General features: G+C 45.8%; 2 protein-coding genes and 1 long non-coding RNA gene across 6 annotated transcripts in view; 2 read left to right on the top strand and 1 right to left on the bottom strand.

Moving 5' to 3' along the window:
- The window catches only part of Tp53bp2 (tumor protein p53 binding protein 2), a 52,576-nt gene extending 47,602 nt beyond the window's left edge, over nucleotides 1-4,974 (top strand). For 2 of the 4 annotated variants that reach the window (XM_036202272.1, XM_036202274.1), the window contains 2 exons: nucleotides 1,897-2,096; nucleotides 4,230-4,973. In XM_036202272.1, the coding sequence (XP_036058165.1) occupies nucleotides 1,897-2,096; nucleotides 4,230-4,271 (242 nt within the window). In that variant the 3' untranslated portion in view covers nucleotides 4,272-4,973. Of the gene's footprint in view, nucleotides 1-1,896; nucleotides 2,097-4,229 lie in introns of those variants that run through there. The other 2 variants (XM_036202271.1, XM_036202273.1) reach the window with 2 other exon arrangements.
- Nucleotides 4,975-11,094: 6,120 nt separating this feature from the next.
- Nucleotides 11,095-22,387, bottom strand: part of Capn2 (calpain 2) — a 55,164-nt gene continuing 43,871 nt past the window's right edge. Inside the window, exons 14-21 of the mRNA XM_036202157.1 lie at nucleotides 21,927-21,992; nucleotides 20,745-20,802; nucleotides 17,719-17,783; nucleotides 16,654-16,722; nucleotides 15,850-15,928; nucleotides 14,155-14,271; nucleotides 13,861-13,919; nucleotides 11,095-11,541 (exon numbers count right to left, since the gene is read on the bottom strand). Coding sequence (XP_036058050.1) covers nucleotides 11,518-11,541; nucleotides 13,861-13,919; nucleotides 14,155-14,271; nucleotides 15,850-15,928; nucleotides 16,654-16,722; nucleotides 17,719-17,783; nucleotides 20,745-20,802; nucleotides 21,927-21,992 — 537 coding nt within the window. The 3' untranslated portion in view covers nucleotides 11,095-11,517. The remainder of the gene's footprint in view (nucleotides 11,542-13,860; nucleotides 13,920-14,154; nucleotides 14,272-15,849; nucleotides 15,929-16,653; nucleotides 16,723-17,718; nucleotides 17,784-20,744; nucleotides 20,803-21,926; nucleotides 21,993-22,387) is intronic.
- On the top strand, nucleotides 13,949-16,111 carry LOC118593005. The gene is made up of 3 exons (XR_004946183.1): nucleotides 13,949-14,277; nucleotides 14,959-15,194; nucleotides 15,511-16,111. It is a non-coding gene; the product is annotated as an uncharacterized LOC118593005 (long non-coding RNA).

Here is a 22,387-nt window from a genome sequence, read left to right as displayed (position 1 = left end):
CCTCCCTCCCTTTTTTCCTGTTCATTTTGTGGCACTAGTTTTGAACCTAAGGTCTTACACATGCTAGTAGGTCTCTACCATTGAATGACGCCCAGCCCTTCAAACTATCTAGAATAATTATTGAGACTTATGATTGCATTTTGTTTGTTTTCAACTTTGGACCAATAGAGTATTTTGGCATTAACATTATATAAATTCATATGATAGACAATGACTTTAAAAAAAGACATAAAGGATTTTTGGTTAGACTTTTTTGATAGATGAATTATACCACAGATTTCAGGGGTGATGATACATTATGAAGGTTCACTACTGGTAATGGACTGGGCACAGCTCCCATCTGAGGGAGAAGAACCTGACCTCTGATATGTGGATCTTTTGTAATATTATTTTCCTATTTCATTTTCTTTTATTCTGTGCATGTGGATGGTTTGCCTATGTGTATGTCTGTGTACCACGTTCATGCAATGTCCTTGGAGGCCAGAAGAGGGCATTGGATCCCTTAGAACTGGAGTTAGAGAGGGTTGTGAGCCACCATGTGCTGAGAATTAAACCCCAGGTCCTCTGGAAGAACAGGCAGTGCTCTTTTTTGGGGGGGGGGGGGGACAGATTCGAACCCAGGGCCTTGCACTTGCTAGGCAAGCGCTCTACCACTGAGCTAAATCCCCAACCCCCGCAGTGCTCTTAACTAAGCATGTCTTCAGGGCTGCCCCTGCCTCCCTGCCCCCCATTTTTAATGGAAATGTCATTGAAAACTAGGATTTCTTTCCATTCCCATCCCAAGCAAGAACAAAATGAAGCTTTAAAACATGGCGGAGTTAGATTTGTGTGAGGTTTTCTTGTACAGCCTTGTCTGGGATGTTGGGGTGGGACCCGGGGCTTTGTACATGCTTCATGAATGATTTCCCACTGAGTGACACTCCAGCTTTTGTCCTGACCTGGTCTTCATGTTATTAAAAAGGTCTTACTGTCTTTTGGAAAAGAACATTTCATTTCTTTGTTTTTGTTTTGTTTTGCCCAGAGCAAAAGATACAGCACATATTGCTTATTAATTGATACATTATTTGTTATAGGCTGATAAGTAATTGTTGGGTGTTCAGAGCTGGAAAAGTATGTTCAGAAGTCAAGCAGATATTTTCCTGTATTTTTAAGACATAAAGGCAGATGAAAATTAACTGTGTACTGTAAACCTTGTTGCCAGCCCCACTTGCCTTCCTCTGCTTTCTGTGTCCTGTGCTGCCCTTCACCCCAGGGCACAGGACGAGGGAGTTGACCTAACTCACAGTCATTAAGTAACTGCTGGAAAACGGCCTTTTGGGAATTCTCCCCTTTGTAGATTTCAACATACAGAATTCTGATTTCCCACGCATAGAAAATAACCATATGCAGACTTCTTACTAAACTGCTGTATTCTGCATCTACCACACGAGATGTTGTCCTTTTTCTTCGTTGATAGAGCGCTCTGAAAATTTTCCTGTTTGCTCTGTGTGTCTGGTGAGGACTGAGGTTGCAGAGCTCCTGGTCGCTATGCTTAGAAGTAGGCCAAAAGTTGACAAGCCTATCATTTCCTCTTTTAATGTCCTGGGTTCAAGCAGTTTTTCTTTTAGCTCCTGGGCAAGCAGAAGGCTTCCTCTTTGGGGAATGCAAGCTTTTCAAGATTCCTAGGAAGTGTCTGTTTTTGGCCTTGTAGTACAGCATCATTCCGTGTTCTATAGTCACTGCTGGGTTTCTAGTTTCTCTCCGGCTGGGTCATTTATTTATTGAATGCTTAATGTAGTAGTTCTGACGTTCTAGTGAGTATCCTTTTCCCATTTGTTTCGTCGAGTTTAAAATTCTTACGAGTGGTGTAATCTGAGTGGTAATCCTGTGTGTTCGCTTCCTCTGTCTCTGTTGTAGGAGTCCAGGAGAAAATGGGCATAATGAACAAGGGAGTCATCTATGCACTGTGGGACTATGAGCCCCAGAATGAAGATGAGCTGCTCATGAGAGAAGGAGATTGCATGACTGTCATCCACAGGGAAGATGAGGATGAAATCGAGTGGTGGTGGGCACGCCTTAATGACAAGGAAGGATATGTTCCACGCAACTTGCTAGGAGTAAGTCGCTCCAACACTGACCATGTTTCATGTGTGTAAAGCAGCTTTGCATGAACTGTTGTGTAGATCCAGTGCAACTTACTGCCCTTTGTTAATAACACATGATACTGAGCTGGAGAGGTAGCCCAGCAGCCAAGAGCACTTGCTCTTGCAGAGGACCCAGGGTCAGTTCCCAGCATCTCTATGGCAGCTCTCAACCATCTATATAAACTCTAGTACTAGGGGATCCAATGCCTGCTCACTGCACACACATGGTATATGTACATACGTGCAGGCAAAACCCTCATACACCTTAAATCTTTTAAAAAGACACATGAAGCTTACATTTCTGATGCTCTTAATTTAGATTCACAGCCATATCTACAGTGCATCTGATTATACTTAGGAAATATTAATAGATTTGAAAGCCAGAATAATGTGTTTTCAAGATTTCTGCATTAGGCTCTTCTATGGGTTTAAGCCAGGTGCCATAGGTCATGCCCATATCCCCAGCACTTGGGGAATAGAAAAACAAAGACAAGCTCTTTGATGGACTTGGGTATTCTTCTGTGTGGCTTATGCACACAGAGGTGTGTTGGGTGTATGCAAGAATGAGAGAAATAGCATAGGTAGATTGCAGGTGCCTGCTTGCAGGTCTGCTATTGGTAAGGAATAGAAAGAGGCTTAAGGGAAGGAAGGGTGGAGGTCATGGATACATGCGTCATGTAGGTCACGGGCACTGGGTTCCACAGCCCTGCTGATCCATTTGGAACTTTTCTGTTCTGAATAAGCAGGTGGTAGGAAAGACTAGAAAAGCCTGCCCCTGAGCTTTGTGTGCAGACAGTGCAGGGGGTCAATGTTTCCACTGGTAGGTTTTCATCAAGCATCAGACAGACAGGGTCTCTCACATAGATACTAGGTCGAAGCCTGGGGAGACTTCTCCAAGTCACACCTGCCTGCTAAGGTTCCTCTGCTTGGGTGTTTAAGTGACTTTGGCCCTGGTACCTGGTATTCTGACAGTGACTCTCCCTTTCCTATGATTGCTTGTCAAAAGTCCATTTTAAGTCATTTCCTGTAACTTAACCGTTGCTTTCCAGAGAGCAGCATTTATTGTGTAATCACTTGCTGAGCCATCTCTCCATCATGCCTTTGTCTCTCAAGTGCTGGGATTACAGTTGTTCTGACATGCTTAATCTTCCCCCTCCCTTTTTGTGGGGGAGGGGATGAGACGGTTTTGCTATGTAGCTGAGGCTGGCTTCAAACTCTCAATCCTCCTGCCTTCTCAGTGCTAGGTTTACAGATGTGTCTCATCAACCTAGCTCATCTATTATAAATTGATAACTAGTTGTGCATATTTGCAGTCTATAACATGACTTTTAAGGAGTTTTAAAAACATTTACTTTATGTGTGTGCATGTGTGTTTATGCATGTGCCACAGTAAGTGTGTGGAGGTCAGAAGACAATTTGGGAGTTCAGAGATTGAACTTGGTCATGCAGCTTGGCAGCCAGTGTTCTTAACCTGCTGAGCCAACTTGCCAGTGCCTGTGTCCCCAGCCCCTGAGCCAACTTTAAATAACAGGTTTATATTTATAAAATGATAAGTCAGGTCGGGCGGTGGTGGCGCATGCCTTTAATCCCAGCACTTGGAAGGCAGAGCCAGGTGGATCTCTGTTGTGAGTTCGAGGCCAGCCTGGGCTACCGAGTGAGTTCCAGGAAAGGCGCAAAGCTACACAGAGAAACCCTGTCTCAAAAAACCAAAAAAAAAAAAAAAAGGTAAGTCAGGCTAACTAGCATGCAAACCTTACAAAGCTAACTTTTTATTTTGTGATGGAGCACGCAGGTGTGGACAAGCAGCTGTCATCAGTTTGGCTTCCCAGGCTGCTGTGTGGTTGAGTTGATGCCTGGGCTTTACATGTCTTTGCCCTGTGGTATTGTTCCAGCTGATGGGCCTTGTGACCTCCAGCAGGCTTCCAGCGACTAGCCAGTGTGACCAGTGCTAGGTGGGAGCTCTTACGTACTCAGGCGGCCAGCATTCTTCACAGCTCAGTGCTTTCTGAGTCAGTTTCCTGTATCACATTCCTTTCTGCATTATTGAGATACCACAGAACTTCCATACATATGGCACATGTAAATGTTTTTTAAACTCTCTTGCAGCTGTACCCAAGAATTAAACCAAGACAAAGGAGCTTGGCCTGAAACGAGTTACTGAAGAATTAATAAGCTAGAAGAAATACTATGATTGTTGTGGGAAAAGTTTCAAAAGACTTACTTTAATGACAATGTAGCTTGAAAGCAATGAAGAATGTGCCCTGGAAGAAAATGAAGGATTGAAGAAGTCATGTGCAGAGGTCGTGAGCAGTGGGACTTGAGATGCTGAGTCAGCAGTGCCGTGCTGGGCAGAGTGTTCATGGCAGCATATAGGTAGGCTGCAGTGAGCCTGTTGTTTCCAAGAAACCGGACCATTTATTGGGAAATCAGCTTCTTGTCCTGCTTAGGGTGTTTTGGCACTGTTCCCATACCAGTCTCGTGCCAGAAAGGACCAGTGTCATCTGGCACCCTCTCCAACTGTTCCCAGCCCCGGCAGGCCTTGGGAGCCCCCAGTGCTGCACACTTGTGTATTGTCAGTGAAAAACTGTTAGCTGCTTGTCACGGAGCAATAACTATTGTATGAGTTCCTGGAGCATTTTAAGAATTATGCATATATTTGAAATACTTAAACCACATTACACTACCTAATCTAAGTTAGATTTAGAATTGTTTTTAGGTTGAATTTGAATCTATATTTATTGTCTTTTTGTATCTTGAAAATTAGAGATTTGTTATAGACTTAACCATATTTGTCAAGATCATAGCTGATTTTAAAAATGATTGTAATAAAATTAAACTTTATGTCTCTAAGTCTCTAAGCCACTTAATCAAATTTTCCTTTTAATGTCATAAACATCTTTGGTTATAGGTCATAAGCCACAGGGCTATCTCATGCACAGCTGAGAAATAATGAACTGTGGTAATATTTCCTTACAGTTGTATGATTGAGAAGCAGTTCTTAATTACAAAAAACCGAGCCTTGCAGTTCACGAGTCTGGATGGCTAGAATATCTTACATTTTTTTACAGAGAGAGAGAGAGAAAGGGTGAGCGGCGTATGTGAGTGAGTGAGTCAGTAAGTGTGTGTGTGTGTGTGTGTGTGTGTGTGTGTGTGTGTGTGTGTGTGTTTCATCCATGGAGGCTGGGGCAGGGTGTCAGATCCCTTGGAACTGGAGTTAAAATGGTTTGTGAGCTACCTGATGTTGGTGATGGGATCTGAACTCTGGTCTTCTGGTAGAGCAGTCAGTGCTCTTAACCACCGAGCCATCTCTCCAGTTCCTCATTTTGTAATTTTAAAAAGGATCTTGGAGATCATGGTAGCAGACCTGAAACCTCTGCTGGGCTATTTGAATGCTCTCATTTCTTTTTCACAGTTCTTCATAAAGGTATATACATTGATTTTTAAATTTTACTTTACTGCCAAACAAGTTAATGAGTTGTTTCAGAACCCATTTTGCTTAGTGGAACTATAATTCAGTAGAAGATATAAGTGCAGAAGCAGTGGTTATTTTCTCTAGACATTTTTAAAGCTGAATTCTAACAAGGAAAGTAGATGAAAAACAGAACATAACCTTTCAGATAACAAAAAAGAATGAAATGAATTAAATATGGAGATTATGCATAAAAGAGAAAATTCTAAACCCAGTGGACCTCCCTTCCCCAGTTAGTGAGTCTGGCGCAGATCTCAGGACTAAATTTCTTAATCAGCTAACACAATAGGGAGATCAACTTGGATTATCTAGGTGGGCCCAGTGTAATCACATAAGCCCTTGAAAAGCAGAAGGGAGGCAGGAGCCTGAGACAGAAGGGGTGGTCAGGCAGACTTGGGGTATTTTTGAAGATGAAGGATCATGAACTAGAAAGTGTAGAAACTAGGGAAACTGGACTGAAAACCTGTGAGGAGACAAGACCTCAGCCATATGGACATGAGAGCACCCCACCAGGCAAGTTGATCTGTCTGGAGATGATTCCACAGCTGGGGGTGGGCTGCACTTAAACTTTTGCTGGATCCCAGTCTGTAGAAGTGTGGAATATTTTTGTGAAGCCACTGAATTTGTGTGAGGTGTTACAGTAGGAAACAAATAGGACTTGAATTCTAGAACTGCAGAAATTAATTGTGTGACCTTGCCAAGCAGTTGACCTCTATTGAGACTTTTCCTCCTAATCCATGTTGTGAAACGTAAGGAGTTGTTGAGAGGAACCATGGAAAGTGCTGTAGAGTAAGCTAAAGACTTAACGTGAGTCTAGGAAAATAGAAGATATGGAAATTAGGAGAGGGAGCCAAGAAGGTCTGTTGCACATTCCTTAATCCTACCATTTGTTTATATTCTTGTTGTAAATTGGGCACCACCACCAGGTGCAGTACTTTTCCACATCTGCTACAGGTTGTGTAGAGTTGCCTAGCGACACAGGCCACCCCAGATTGTCTTCTCTGTCTTGTTCCTTCCCTCTGTCTCCCAGTCTTGGTCTCTCTTTCTGTCTTTCTATCTTTCTCTCATGTCCCCGTTCCCAGACTCTCCCTCCATCCCCCAATAAACCCCTTACATTACATCTGTTGCATGCTGTGATCTCTTAGCAGCATACCTTGGCCAGGCCCACCAAAGGTGCCTTTCCACTGCTTTATCCTAAGAATTCTCTTTGTAGTTTTTGTTTTTTTAACCTGTTTTGTTATTAAAGTATCAAAGCTTCTTGGGAGTAATACTTGAGAATATAGAAAAAGGTTATTGACTCAAAAAACCACAGCCTTCAAGGGAATAAGAGATAGTTTATTATGGAGCCAATTTCAGTGACTGAGGCCTAGGAAACATGGAGTCAGGTTACTCCAGGTTCCATGTGTCCACATGGAAGTGGTTTCATGAAGCTTTATAGAAGTAGAGCAAAGAGAGTCATAAGTCAAGGCAATTTAAGAAGAAATTGGTGGGTGCATCAGAGAGGCAGTGGCAGCAAGATGGAGATCCCATAGGTCTCAGAAGTATCTGATGAGTCTTAGATTTTAGATTCGTGGACTAATTTTTATCTATTAGGCATCAGATGTTAGTCTGACATAGAGGCAGGCAAGGAATGGCTATTCAAGGGCCTAAAATTAGCCCAAGGTATGGTGATTAAGCCCCTGGACCTGTAACATGATCTTTTCCACATCTCTGCACTTCTGATCAGTCTCTGAAGACCCAGCTTCTTTCTAGGAATTCTTGTTTAGAGTTAGGCAGTGGACATTGTAGAGATACTGTCAGGCATATTTTTGTAGTCTTTGTGGAGGGCATCCCACCCCACACTTTGCCCCAGGGTACTCTTGAGTAGGAGCAGCAGGAAATACTAGATAGAAGTATAGAGTGGAGAGAAACAGATAGAAAACACAGGATAGCCTCAGGAGGGCCTGGATCCATCGGGCCCTGACTCTTTCTCCCCTAGGGAATTTAAAGGAATGCCAAGGGGTGGAGCAAAAGACCCCCCCCCCCCTCCCAGCACAGCCAAGTGCAGACCATCTCTGACACCTGGTACTCAGGCCTGTGGTCCAATCATCCTTTTTATGCAGATCTGCTGGGTCTATGTATGGAAACCTGAATGGGCTCCAACCGTCTTGTCTGGATTTTTATGGCATAATTGGGAGCATGCTGTAAGCAATTCTGTATTCTGTTGCTTACCATTGTTAAGATTCAATGGCTATATAAAACTCATAATTTATCAAACTACTTAATATTTAACATGGATTGCTTTTCAGTTTGCTGTGTTGCTGCTGAAGTCATTCTAAGCAGAATTTATAGGTTTTTGCAAAGTAAGGGAGAAGGAGGCCCCCGGCAGTGGGCCATGCTGAAGAGGAGAGTGTCAGCTTTGCTCTGATGTAATAGGCAGTGGAGCCTTGGCTGGAGGTGGTGTCATCTGACTGGAGTCCGAGCTGACAAAAGCAATGGACAGAAGGAAACCAGGAGAATGGGGGCTCAGGTCAGAGGAAGTAGTAAATGGAAGTAAAGGTAGCAAAGGCTGGTTGGGGGTGGGCTGGAGGGCTGGAAGGTGTTCCTGGGAGTTGGCACGAGGGGGTAACTGGTCCTTAGCCTTGTTAGAACACTGATAGGCTGTTAATTAACTAGATGGTACCAGGTGGAGACGTGATTTGGGCAACAAGAAGTGGATGTAGGAGGGACAGCTTAGAACGCTGGCCCTGGGGGAAAGACAGGTCAGGAGGGCAGGTGTGTGACTAGGATGTGTCACTGAGGAGCTGTGAGAAGAAACGCTCAAGAGATGTGTGCTCAGTTCACAGAAGGGACAAGATAGGTCTGGGCTTGCAATTCAGGACAGAGGTTTAGGGAGTGGAGGTGAGGTGCTGGTTAGGACAGTTCCTATGGGGTCAAGAAGCTTGGGAGTTTATTTCCTCCCTGTAAAACAGGCATCACCCAGTTTTTGATTTTAGACTGAACATTTTATGTATATGGTTGTTTTGCCTGCTTATATGCTAGTGTGCTACATGCATTCAATGCCTGTGGAGGTCAGAAGAGGGCATCAGATGCCCTGGGACTGGAGTTACAGGAGGTTGTGAGCTGCCATGGGGTTCTAGGAGCTGAACCTGGGTCTCTTCTTGCCCACCTCATTGCAATAGAGAGCACAGTTGGCAACAGGGTCAGCCCTTGAGATTAAATTGCAGCAGGAGGGCCTGGCTACATGGTGCCAGCCCATGATGTCTAGAATAGCCTCTGCCATTTGGGAGTGGCCAGCTCCCCATTCTGCACCTAACCTGAGACCCTCCTCTTCTCTCAGCTTATTAAGGCAGGACCCCTGCCCTCACTCCCAGCCTCTCCCAGCTGGGGCTCCTAGCCTCATATTTAAAACATTTTATCACCTTCCTTAACCCTACTCCATCTTCAGTTCTTCATCTACATGACCTTGTCACCGGTAGTCCTGAGACAATCCACTTTTTTCTATCCTAAACCCCCAGTCCTGAACAGAGGAAGCTCATACCAGTGACCAGAGTTTGTTCCGTATTCATACTCAAATCTCTTAGCCTTTCCAGCCCACTCTAGCTGCATTTGAGAAATCCACCTACTATTTACATGGGGCTGAAATTCCCACTGTGGGTGTGGAGGCAGGAGGATTGGGAGTTCAAGGCCATAGTTGCAGGTCTGCCTGGACTTTATGAACCCTGTATATATTCCCTGCCCCTGCGTGGGGGTGGGGAACCAACAACAAAAATCCACCTCTTTCCATGAAAGAGTAGGTAGCATTTTTCATCAGGTCATTTGTTGCTTGGATTTTATTGGTTCCCTCCAGGGAGGGGGTGAGAAGGCGAAGCATCAACAGCACAGACACTGGAGGTCCATTGAAGGCAAATAACGAACTCACTAATTCAATAACAGGGAAGGCCTTATGTACCCTCCTTCTAGCACCCAGTCTGTGTGGTCGTCCCTCAATGACTGAGCATGATCAGGAACTCTGACAGTGACTGTTGCTAGGCCCTCAGCAGACTCCAGGTTGGCTCATAAGGAATATGTTATGTGCATGCCTTGGCAACTGGTCTGAGCCAATTTCCTTGACCCTATGGGCTTGTCCTACTAGTCATCTTTCTTTCCCATTTTATTATTATTATTTTTTTTTTTTCCCACCCTGAGACAGAGTTTCTCTGTGTAACTTTGTGCCTTTTACTTGGAGACCAGGCTGGCCTCAAACTCACAGAGGTCCACCTGCCTCTGCCTCTGCCTCCCGAGTGCTGGGATTAAAGGCATGCACCACCACCACCCAGCCCCATTTTATTATTCTTCAAGGATCACCAGCGACAGTCATAACTCTAGGTTATTAATTAATAATATTATTAATAATAATATAATAATTATTATAATTAATATGGTGTTTTCTCAGCTCTCTTGCTGCCTCCCTAACCCTGTGGGAGCTGGCCTAAGTGATGGAGCCATGATAGAGACCAACAAACAGGTGAAATTAGGGCTGCCCTTTCTGGTTGAATGCCGAGAACTTCTGAACTAGTTTTAAAACATTGTATAGCTAGTTTAAGATGTCTTCTCATTGGATGAGTTTTCAGAGCAGCAGACCTGTCTAAGTAGAACCCAGCTGTAACACTGTGTGCTCTTAAACCCTCCCACAGGGGCCACATTCTAGGAACAAAAACAAGGTGTGATGTGACTGCATTGGCAACTCTTTATTAACAGTACATTTGGAAGGAGATAAGGCAAGATGCTTACAGTGTTGCTAGCATTTCCCCAAGATCAAGAAGCCAGCCTGTTTGTTTTATGAAGACCTGAGCTCTGTCCTCCCCAGCTCTAGGCACAATCCCTGGGGTTAGGTGAAGTACAGAAACATTTGAGGCATCCAACAGCTTGCTTGTCCTTGATCATGATCTTCTTGCAAACTGGACATCTGGCTCTGATGTACTGCTACAGTTGCTCAGGGTAGGATGCTGTCACTACTCACTATTTGTAAGACTTAAATGTTTAAGGCCAAATATGGTCAAGGACTTGAGTTTTAAAAGGACTTTACTGTTCATGACAGTGTATAAAAACCATCTTTTGTTAGAACCAAATAATGGAACCATGATTTTTTTTTTCTCATTTCATTTTTTGAGACAGCGTCTTGCCAGGTAGCCCTGGTTGACCTCTATCTCCAACTCTGTTTGCAGGGGTGTGCCACCCACCACTCCTGGTTCCTGGACTCTTTAGATGTCTCCATCAAACTACTTCAGGATGCATCACTATATTTACCAGTTTGCTCAGGGCAAGTGGCAGTCCCTGGGCTTCTGTGGCAGATGCCACCACTGCATTTTATTTTATTTATTTTTTTAAAAGATTTATTATGTATACAGCATGTATGACTGCAGGCCAGAAGAGGGCACCAGATCTCATTATAGATGGTTGTGAGCCGCCATGTGGTTGCTGGGAATTGAACTCAGGACCTCTGGAAGAGCAGTCAGTGCTCTTAACCACTGAGCCATCTCTCCAGCCCCAACCACTGCATTTTAAAACTTAAAAAAAATTTCTTTAAATATTCCCATCAAGGCCTTATGGCCTCTAAGATTGATTTACTGTTTGTCCAGCTGTTTAATGCCTCTCTGCATTCCTTCCTGATTTAATATTGCTGTGAACAGGAAAAGGTGTAGAAGTAAAAAGTATATACTATTTACAGGCATAAAGCTTTCTTCGAGCTTATCCAGGGTTATGCAATTCATTTGCATTTGGTTTATCAATATGCAAATCTTTTACTCTGATACGTGACAATTCATCTATCTCAGACGGTTATATTCTTCAGGTTAGTCATCCATTTAAGCAAATGTTCCCATGAGGTCGAGGTCCAGAGACGAAGTGTTTGGAAGTTTGGGCATTGGCTGTTGTCTTCCACTAGAAATTTTCAGGCACGTCACTTCAGAGCACTGAAAAACTCAGCCACTGTGTGAAGAAAAGAACCAGTTATTCAGGGGCCATCGTTAAAGTGAAAGGCTTTATAGGTGGCTTTGAGTTCTGCTGGAAGATGGTTGAACCTGAAAGCTTACCAAGGACTAAGATGTCAGTGCCCTAGCGGTTCATTCTACCTAACTTCTGGAGTCTAGTTTAGCCATTGGATGATTCAACTGGTGGTTGCATTAGTACTGAATACGCAGAGTGGCACTCAAATAATGTGTGAACGAGCATTTGCATACTTCTGCCTCAACACATCACATCAGAGGTTTCAGGGCTGGTGTGGTGGTGTATACCTTGAGTTCCAGTACTAGGGAGTCAGAGGCAGGCAGATTGCTGTGAATTTGAGGCTAGCCTGATCTACATAGAAAATTTCAGGGCAGCCAGGATTTTTTGAGATCCTGTCTCAAAAAATTTAAAAAAAGTTTTGAGTTGTGGACATCCAGAAACCACTGGCTTCAGCTTTGGTTCTATATTGGAGTGACAGAAACTCTTAGACCCTAGATCGGTGTGGAATACACCAAGCCAGCAGGACTGTGTGGAAGCCCTCCAGGGTGATGTAACCCACAACTGAGGTTGAAAATCATGAAAACAACAGTAAAATTAAGGGGAGACTTTCTAGACAGGGTTAATCCTTGGCAATGCCTTCTAAGGGATCTTTAGGAACCTGTGGGAAGGTAAGCTAAATGGAGGGTGAATAGAAGGTATTTCTTAGGAAACAGAAAGGGACAGTGTGAACAGGGAGTAGGGTGGGGGAGCTAGAGTTGGCTATCCAGCAGGAATGAGAAATAGGCTAGTTTCTAGAACCTAGCATTGCATGTTTGATGTTCCAGTTGTATTGACTTGCCTTTAAATCGCAGGCTTAGGCTAAGGGTGTTTCCTAGGTGATATATATATATATATATCTTTAAGCAACTGGTCATTTGTAACTAGCTAAAAGGTTTCCACTTGGATACAGGTACTTTACAATGAGCATTGACCAGCTGTTTGAGTGTTGGTTTAAACTAGAGTTCAAAATTCAAGAAAAAAAAGTTGTTAGACCCTAAGCCCTGTCTTCCCGCCATTCTGTTCCTCTGTGTGACATAGGGAAGTATCAATGATGACCATTCCCACCCAGTACGGCATCCTTCTGTGGCCTTCTGGATTCATGTAGTCCTGGATTCTCTGCTGCTTTTTTTTTTTTTTTTTTTTTTTCTGCCATGCTGGGACTCAAACCCAGGGCCTTGTGAACACTTAGCAGCAGAGTGAGACTTCTGTTAGCAGGTGACAAGAGGATGCCCTATGCTTTGTTTTTTGTGAAGTTGCCTGCCACATTGACTTAGAGCAGTGGTGCTCAGCCTTCCTAATGCTTCAGCCCTTTAATACAGTCCCCCGTGTTGTGGTGACCCCTAACCATAAACCTTGCCACTTCATAACTGTAATTTTGCTACTGTTATGAATCATGATGTAAATATCTATGTTTTCTGGTGGTTTTAAGAGACCCTGTGAAAGGGTCGGATGATCCTTAAAGAGGTTGCAGTCCACAGGTTGGGAACAGCAGACTTAGATTGATCTTAGATTATAAGCCTTTTATGACATATGATAAATGTATGTATTGTTAGTTTCATGTTAAAGAGGAGAGATAATAGAAGTATTTGTCTCAAAAAATACTTTGAGAAGATATATCCTAAAATGGTAGGTCTTCCCAGTACCCAACCTGAATTTCACCCAAAGGGTTTCATTCTACAAGCAAATTCTCTCAAGTGCTGATCAGTTCTTTCCTCAGCCATCTGGTATACCCAGTCATCTTAGTTTAACCTGGTGCTCATGTTCCAATCAAAGCTCATGGGACGAGAAAGCCAGGTGTGTTTTCCAAGGCAGGAGAATCAGCAAGTAGTTCAGAAATAGAAAATCAAAGTGCATCATGGGACTTTACAACCATTTACAGGCTAATCTCCAACAGACCAGAAAAAACAAAAACAAAAACAAAACAAAACAACAACAAAAAACAACTCAGAAGCAAAATTTCCAAAAGAATATTACCCTAGGAACAGCTTGTTCAGGTCACCCCAAAATAGCCTATTCAAGTTACCCTAGGAAAGGCCTGTTCAGGTCACCCTAGGAACAGCCTGTTCAGGTCACCCCAAAATAGCCTGTTCAAGTCACCCTAGGAACAGCCTGTTCAGGTCACCCTAGGAACAGCCTGTTCAGGTCACCCTAGGAACAGCCTGTTCAGGTCACCCTAGGAACAGCCTGTTCAGGTCACCCCAATGCAGTCTGACTGACCCATCTTCCACCAGCTTCCCCAGGAGCCAGGAGCTGCTGACTTACAGAAATGAGGTTGAGTTCTATTGTCCCAGTGTTCTCAGGATCCAGCTGCTTGAATATCTCTGTGGAGGGAGGGCAGGGGGTGAACAATGAGGGTATGGAAAGGCAGATCGCAGCGTTGTCCAATTTGGCAGCTGATTTTTGTTGGATGACACAGGTTACTACTCCTCCCCGCTTCCCCAGTTTAACAAAAGGGAAATTCATCCCCAACTCATAGACACATCCAGTGACTTTACCCCTGGGGAAAGACAAGATAGGCCTTAACTCCGAGTGATGGGAATGGAAAGAGCCACGTACTGAATAGTGTTTCCAGCCGAACCAAACATCGAACAAAATTGTTAAAATCGATGGTGAGTTCGTCGTCTGCAAACCGGGCAACGATGACTTGGTGGAGTTGACAGGGCAGCTTGAAACCTGGAGGTGAGTGAACAAACAGCCATTGTCTGGGTGCCAGCCCCCACTGCTTAGCTCCGCTGAGTGCCACGCTCACCATCTAGTTCTGCTCACAGGCTGTGGAACCTATGGGACACTCTTTCTCTCTCCCCCTTCCTTTATTTTTACATTTTATTTACTTATTATTTGTGTGCACGTCCCTGCTTTTCTATATGTGCACTACCTGTATGCAGTACCTGCAGAGGCCAGAAGAGGGTGTTGGACCCCCTAGAACTGGGGTTACGGGTGGTTGTGAGCTGCCCAGAGGGTGTTGGGAACCAAAGTCACAACTCTGTGAGAGCAGCAAATACTTCCAAGCACAGAGCCAGCCCCCCCCAGCGCCCCAGCCCCCCGAACTGCGTGACACTTTAAATTACACTCATAATTGCTTTTGTCCATGGGCCGTGCAGCTGGTTGAACTTTGCGGTGGGGCCCTTTCTTTCCCTTCTGAACTGTTCCATCACCCTATGTTTCCTCACTAACAAATAAAGCTTTGCTCTGTTCTTTTGCAATGGTCACGCTACTCTGAATTGATACCCATGATCATCAACATGTAACAACAGCCATGTAAGTTAGCTGTCAATCATCTGGGAGATTAGTTTCTTCCTAGATTTAGGTGGCAGACTGACGGTGGCAAACTCACTAATGCTAACTCTTTCTTGTGAACAGAAAAGGAACTTTAACAGGCCCATCGCTGTCTGGGCATGCTGACTGCACTTCCCAGCTTCCCTTGCAGCTGTAGGAGATCTTGTAAGTTCTGGCTAATAGTGTGTGTGAGCAGAAGTCATGGGTGTGTCTTCAAAGGCAAGGAGCCATTTGTGTGTGGACCTGCTGGCAGCATGTGATGGTGGTGACCTGCTGTCCTAGATCCTAAGCAGTAGAGAGGAGGAGCCTGGGTGTTAATGGTAAGAGGCCCCATCCCAACCTTGGCTGCTTGAGGGAAAGGTGCAGCGTCATTTGGAGTCTTGTGTATTCAGATTTGTCCTCAAGCACAGAGGTTTCCTCTCTGTTGGTCTTTGCTAGGTTTACACCCCAGCTACTAATGTCTCTTCTGCTCGGGCTTTCCTGAAAACTGAGCTGAGACAGATTCTACCAAGTCAGCTCTGCAGGGGAAAGAGTGTGAGGAGTATGGGAGGGATGGACACACACACACACACACACACACACACACACACACACACACACACACTCAGAGCTGTCTTTGCCTTCTTGCTTTGCCAGGCTGTTCCAGACAAAACTTGGATTCAGGAGGACCCGAAGACAGAGCTTCCGGGAAGACATTTAATTTGAGCAGTCCGTCTTTTCCAGGGGAGTGAGGAGGATGTATTGGTACACTGTTAGTCCAGCATTCGCTTTGTGCCACAGCTTATGCCACCAATCAAAGTTTGGTTCATCTAACTTCTTTGTGATGCTGGGGTAGGACCCAGGGTTTTGTGCATGCTAGGCAAGAGCTCTACCTCCGAGCTGCATCTTCAGACCCACCAACAAAGCTTTATATTGTATGGTATAGAACCAGGCTCAACAGAAAACAGGCGAGGAGGTGTGGGTACGAAGTGTTACCTGCTTCTTCCAGTGCTTTCCGCATCTCGTAGGAATTCATGGTTCCGGACCTGTCAACGTCGATTTCCCGGTAAATTTTCTGGAACATGAAAAATACTTATTAGAACCACGACCCCAAACAAAACAGGTGTCAGGTGCCTGCGAGTGGTGTGGAGTGTTCCCATCTCTGCGCCTCTAGTTTGGCCTTACTTTCAATATTTAGTAGGGCAGTGGGTCTCCACCTTCCTAACGCTGCGACCCTTTAATATAGTTTCCTCCTGTTGTGGTGACCCCCCCCCCCACCATAAAATTATTTTCTTTGCTACTTCGTAACTGTAATTTTGCTACTGTAAGTATCTGATACGTGACCTCTGTGAAAGGGTCATTCAAACCCCAAAGGGGTCATGACCCACAGGTTGAGAACTGCTGTCTGGCGCTCTTGCCTGTTTCTAACGAGCTGACTTCTTAATGTGCCCATCAAATCACCCAACCCATCAGCACAGGCCTATGCTATGTTTTATGTACGAGCTGCCACAAACCCAAACTACCAGACACTACGCAGCCTTTCCAGGAGACTCTTGACCGTGGCCTCGTTTCTGGTCACTGATCAGGCGAAGGAAAGTTTAAGACTGCTTTACTTGTAAGTCCTTGCTTGGTTTGTGTGCTTGGCGTATCCAGGTCTTTACTCCTTCTGAGTTCCACTAGAGATAAAGTCCAATTCCCTTGGGCATGTCCCCCCACCCTCCAGAGGAGTTGCATCTTGAAGTGTATGTCTAGAATACCCCCCACACGGATCTTCCCACCCCAGGCCCCCCAGGCCCCTACTTGGTATTTCTGAATCTTCGTCCAGAGGATGTAGAACTCCTTCAGCCCCAGCTTGCCGCTCCCATCTTCCTGCCTCGGTCAAGGAAAGCTCCTGGAGCATGTCGTCACTGGGTGCAGTGGCGTCTGCTTGCCTTCCCACGCACGCACAGGGAGGGTTTGCAGGTTTGCCTTCTGCTTTTCATACTCCCGCATTCCCTCAAAAGGGCAGCAGGAAGGATGGAGCCCTGCCTACCGTCTGCTGACTGGGGTGCTGTGGGGGGGGACCCCAGATCTTGCTGACAGTATGTTATGAGATGACAGACAGATGACTGGGCCCTGGAGAACTATCGGGGTATTTTTAAGGCATCTTGGGAAGGGAGCTGTTGTGTCATAGGTATATGCCATGTGGCCGGTAGATAGAGTGTCATAGAAGCTTGCGCTGTTCTGTTACTGACCATCAGAAATGGAGAGGAAACATGATTATTCTGCTTCCGGGACAGGTGGGTGGCCCAGGGGGAGGTAGGCCGAAGAGAAAGAATGTGATGTAGATGGGCTCTCGGCTTCAGGTCTAGAAAACTTTTTTTTTTTTTTGGTTTTTCCGTGTAGTTTTGGTACCTGCCCTGGATCTCACTCTGTAGCCCAGGCTGGCCTCCAACCCACAGAGATCCGCCTGTCTCTGCCTCCCAAGTGCTGGGATTAAAGGCGTGCGCCACCACTGCCACCCAACTTTTTTTTTTTTTTTTTTTGAGACAGTCTTGCTATGTAGCCCAGGCTGGTCTCAAACTGGAAATCCTTCTGCCTCAGCCCCACCATGTGCCTGAATTAACAGAAGTATACCACCCCACATGGTTTAAGAAGGGAATCTTGCCACAGACACACTACTGGAGAACTCTGCTTTGGAAAAGTAGGAGAACGCTGTCATCAAGAGGCTACCGGGGCTGCTCTGGGCATGTACGGTCAGGGTTTCTAGCCCTGGACCTGACAGGCTGGCTGTCCACACTCCAAGCCTATGACGGCAGGTGAGGAGTGGATTCACTTCCTTTATCCGAGGAAGCTAGCCTCGGTTCTGAGCACACTGAAGGATACATCTAGCATGTCCACCATGATTTTACAGGTCTCGATGCTGAAGCCATCTGACTTGATGTCTTGGCCTACAAGACAAAGTAAGAATGTGAGCAAAGCCTTTCCGACCAGCACTGTCTGGCAGAACTTTCTACAAAGACAGACATGTCCTTCCTCCTGGCCGGCCACTACAACAGCCCCGTGGATTACTTTAGTCACGTGTGGGTCATTGGCTGTCAAACTGGGGCAGCCCAGAGGATCTTGATTTTTCTGTAGACTACCATGGACAGACAGGGCTTTAGTATTAAAATAAACAAGTAAGATAGTAAAAAAATGACTGGGCTTTTTTTTTTTTTTTTTTTTTTTTTTGATAGAACCTTGCTTTCAAGCTCAGACAGGCTTCAGATCCACACTTCTGCCTCACGAATGCTGGGATTATGGGCATGTACTACCACACCTGGTCATGGCTGAACCTTTAAGTGCCGACAGGGTGAAAAACTGCCTTTGGTCACAGGCAGCCAGAGAGCATGTGTGTTTACTCTGAGCGGAGAGAGGAAGGCAGCTTTTCCAGCTGTCCACCTGCAGATAATTGTGTCTGTGTCCCAACTGATGGAGAAATATGAAGAACCTTCTGTGCTTTACTAGGTGAGTCCTGTGCTGAGACTCTTGTCACACACCCCACAGACTTCATGAGGCATAACTCTGTGTGTGTGTGTGTGTGTGTGTGTGTGTGTGTGTGTGTGTGTGTGTGTGTGTGTGTGTGTGTGTGATGAGGATGATGGTAATGTGTGCGTTTGATGGGTGTGTATGCATGTGTGTGGGTATGAATGGGTGTGTACCATGGCACATGTATGGAGTCATACATAGGACAGACTGCCTTGGGTGGTCGGTCCTCACCTTTCATCTTGTTTAAGACAGGGTTTTTGTTGTTAGCCCCTATGTATGCTAGATTGGCCCACAAGCTTCTGGGAACTCACCATAGGATTGCAGGTGCATGCTCCTGTGCCTGGCTTTGCATAGGTTCTGGGACTCAAACTCAGGTCCTTATACCAGCATGGCAAGCACTTCACCCCCATAGCCATCTCACCAGGCCACAGGAACAACCCTTTTGGTGATGTCTTTGTAGACTATTTGGGCTTAGCCTGTCTTAAACTTTCTCTACTAGACACCAACCCATTCCCCAGGATGGGCATGGGGCTGTGTGGGGACACTCGGACAGAAAGCTGGAGTCACCAGGCAGGCAGGGGAAGGACCCAAGTTCAGAAGTACATACACCACACGTCTTTTCCCTCAACTAGGAATGGGCTGGACCAAAGCATGGCTTAGTTCCTCCCGTACTCCAGTTGTGTGGGACAAAGAGACTTTGTCCTCTGAATGCACTACAGCCAACATCTGAAGAGCCCTGTGACCACCCTTGTGCCTGACAGCCACAAAGGTACACAATGTCCTCTTGTCCTGGAAGAGGGAGAGTGTGGCTGGGCACAGTCCTGAGGAAGCCCTACATTGGCCAGCCTGGGTGCTGGCTCCTCGCCATGATGGCTGAGTGCTCTGTGAATCATAGATGCTGTCCTGTGGCTGTTTGTTCAGGAGCAACCCATTGTCTCCCACATCTGTGAGGGACACACACCAAGTGTGGACTATTCTACAGACTTTGGACTCTTCTTTGGCTTTAAAACAAGGATTTACTTTTATCCTGAGGGGTTGAGTGAGAAGCCATCTGGTCTGATGTCAGATGGGCCGTCCATGATGACAGAGCTGATGTCTGGGATGTCACACATGACTTCAGGCATTGCACACTAACTACCATCTTATCAGGAGCAGTGTGGTTTGTAACAATTTGAGGGGAAAAGCATATTTTCTTCCTTCTCTGGAGGTGAGCAACAGTGAGCATTAGTCCTGGACAATTTTTATTTAAGAAACAGCTGGAAGAGCTGGCATGGTGAATTACACCTATAATCCAACACTCGGGAGCCCAAGGCAGGGGGACTGCTGTGAGATCAAGACCAGCCTGGGCTATATATGGAGTCCAAGGAGGTCATGCTAAGCTACAGAATGAGACCCTATCTCAAAGCGAAAAAAGAAAAAAAAGAAAAGGAAAGGAAAAAAAAAAAGGCCATCGAGATGGCCCAACAGGTAAAGGTGCTTGTCACCATGCCTGATGACCTAAGTTCAATACCTAGAGCCTACGCAATGGAAGGAGAGAACAGGTTCCTGTAAGTTGTCCTCTGACCTCTACATGTGCACCGTGGCCTACATGTATACACATGCACACGCTATACTTTTTAGAAGATTAAAAAAAAAAGGTAACAGTCACAAGCTACAAAAAGGTTGATGATAATTCATTATCCAACCTCCACCTAGTCTTGTTTATTCTTTATGGGAGCCCCCAGCCTGGGCCTGAGCAGACATTTCCAGAGTCCAGAAGTTATTGGCTCAAGTGAATTGAAGCGCATTGAAATTCAAGGCTGGGAGTTGAGCCTCTGCGATCCGTCTCCTTCAGTCTGAGTGTGAGAAGACGTATTATCCTCCATCCTGGCCCATCAGTGACCTCGCCTCTTAAACATAGGCAGGGAACTCAGGAACTCAGGACTCTGGGGCCCATCATCTGCACTGACTTAGCCTTTTCTTACCAACTAGTCATGACCAGAATTTCCATTCACAGCACACAGGCTCTGGACTAGGCAGATTTTACATAATGTTCAGCTACCAGGAAGAGGGAGTCATAGCGTGTCTGTTTTGCAGATAAGGGGCAAAAAGTCGGAAAGGTGATCTATTTAACCTGGTTTACTTATTGAGCTTGTAAGCAGAAGAATTTGGATTTGATCTGTCATCTCTAGACCCAGGAACCTTTGCTCTATAGCATCACTTCACACACCCTCCTCTGTCCTGTTCTTCCCTGGTGCTGGGAGAGCAAAGACAAAACCTATGTAGGAGCAGAAAGTGATGGTTCAGCCACAGCAGCTGACATGTGCTTGAAGGAAGGAGTCCCATGTCCCCTCGTGTCCGCAGGGGTGAGAGTATGATGGGGGACTTGGAAAGGGGACACTTACGCCTGGCTAGAACTCTTCTCAAGATGGTCTGCAGCTCAAAGGCAGAGATCTCCGCATCCTGTGGACATAGGACCAGACCATCATTATGTACTCCCTGTGGGAGCTTAGTGAACCACAATGAACATCTTAGATGGATCTTGTTTAATGCCCCAAGTGATGTTGGTTCCATTGTCCCCAGCCTACCAGAAGTAGTGCCTTGGCTTTAACAGACTGTTATGATATAGGGCACACACGAGGTCGAGTTAGTCACCCTTTTTGTGTGGTGGGAAACACGTTCATGGTGTTCCTCACCCTAATTCTCCCACACCATCCCTCCTACCTAGCAGCCCTTCTCCACCCTCTACAACTCAGATCCTGGGCTTCCTGAAACTGCTTAAGATTGGCCATCTCGGGGAGATGGCTCAGGTCTTCTATGGGGTCATTTGCCAGGGTTTCTCAGAAGTGGTCCAGCTACCTCTGCTCACTTAGGTGTTATTTGTATAATTTGTGTAACCTGGACAAGGCCCAAGGTGTGCATAGAGGGGTGTGTGTGTGTGTGTGTGTGTGTGTGTGTGTGTGTGTGTGTGTGATTCAATGAGCAGACAGAATATGTTTCTCTGAGGCCTCTCCCCTTGGGGAATCGGGGGAGGGGCACAGCTGGGGTTGCAAAGCATCTTTCTGAGCCCTTTGATGAGTCCATGGCTAAGCAGGAGACGGGTGTCATGGTAACACTAGAGAGAGCTACACAATGGAGGACACTGCTTCTGGGGTTGCTGGCAGAAAGGGCAGACTGGCTCTGTAGTGGGACTGCAGGGCTGGGGAGAAAAGGAAAAGTAAAGCTTTGGTATAATCTGCTTACACTTTGGAGGAGTGGGACTCTTCCGTCTCAGGTATGTTTATGGGGGTCAAGACTGGGAGTCATGTTTCATGTCTCAGTTGGCATGGGACAGAGGAAATAAAATAACCTCAGAGCGAACCAAGAATCTGAAGGAAGAGCAGAGCCAGGGCTGACCTCAACAGAAGAGGCCCTGGGAGCCAGCAGAGGGCTTGAGAGGATGTAAGCAATCTGTGTTGAGCTAAGGGTCTGAGCGATGACCAAAATTCCTCTGCTTTTGCCTAGTTTGTTTTCTTCCCCCTTAAACTGAAGTCTCCTCCAGGAAAACCATTTTCCCTTTACGTCAGCAGAATTTGGGTGACACCTACCTCCCCCGCCAGCTGAGCGAACAGCCTTCTGAACCCATCGTCAATGTCCTCCTCGTTGGCTTCGATCTACAAGGTGGAGCACAGAAACAGAAGTGGGCTGAACTGAAGACGGACAGCAGGGTGCCTTTGCCGGCCCATGGCAGCCCCTCCTCCAGCTCCCCAACTTCCAGAGTCTTCCTGTCCCTCAGGCCAGAATGCTAGGGATACTGGGCATGGCAGTGTGAAGAATGACATATTTTGTTTTGTTTGGAGACAAGGTCTCGTATAACGCAGGCTGGCCCCGAACTCCTTATGTAGTTGAGGATGGCCTTGAACTCCTTATGTAGTTGAGGATGGCCTTGAACTCCTTATGTAGTTGAGGATGGCCTTGAACTCCTTATGTAGTTGAGGATGGCCTTGAACTCCTTATGTAGTTGAGGATGGCCTTGAACTCCTGATCCTTATCTCACCTCCCAAGTGTT

The sequence above is a fragment of the Onychomys torridus genome, chromosome 11 (genome assembly GCF_903995425.1).
Source record: "Onychomys torridus chromosome 11, mOncTor1.1, whole genome shotgun sequence".
NCBI classification, from domain to species: domain Eukaryota; kingdom Metazoa; phylum Chordata; class Mammalia; order Rodentia; family Cricetidae; genus Onychomys; species Onychomys torridus.
This window is presented reverse-complemented; position numbering and strand designations above follow the sequence as displayed.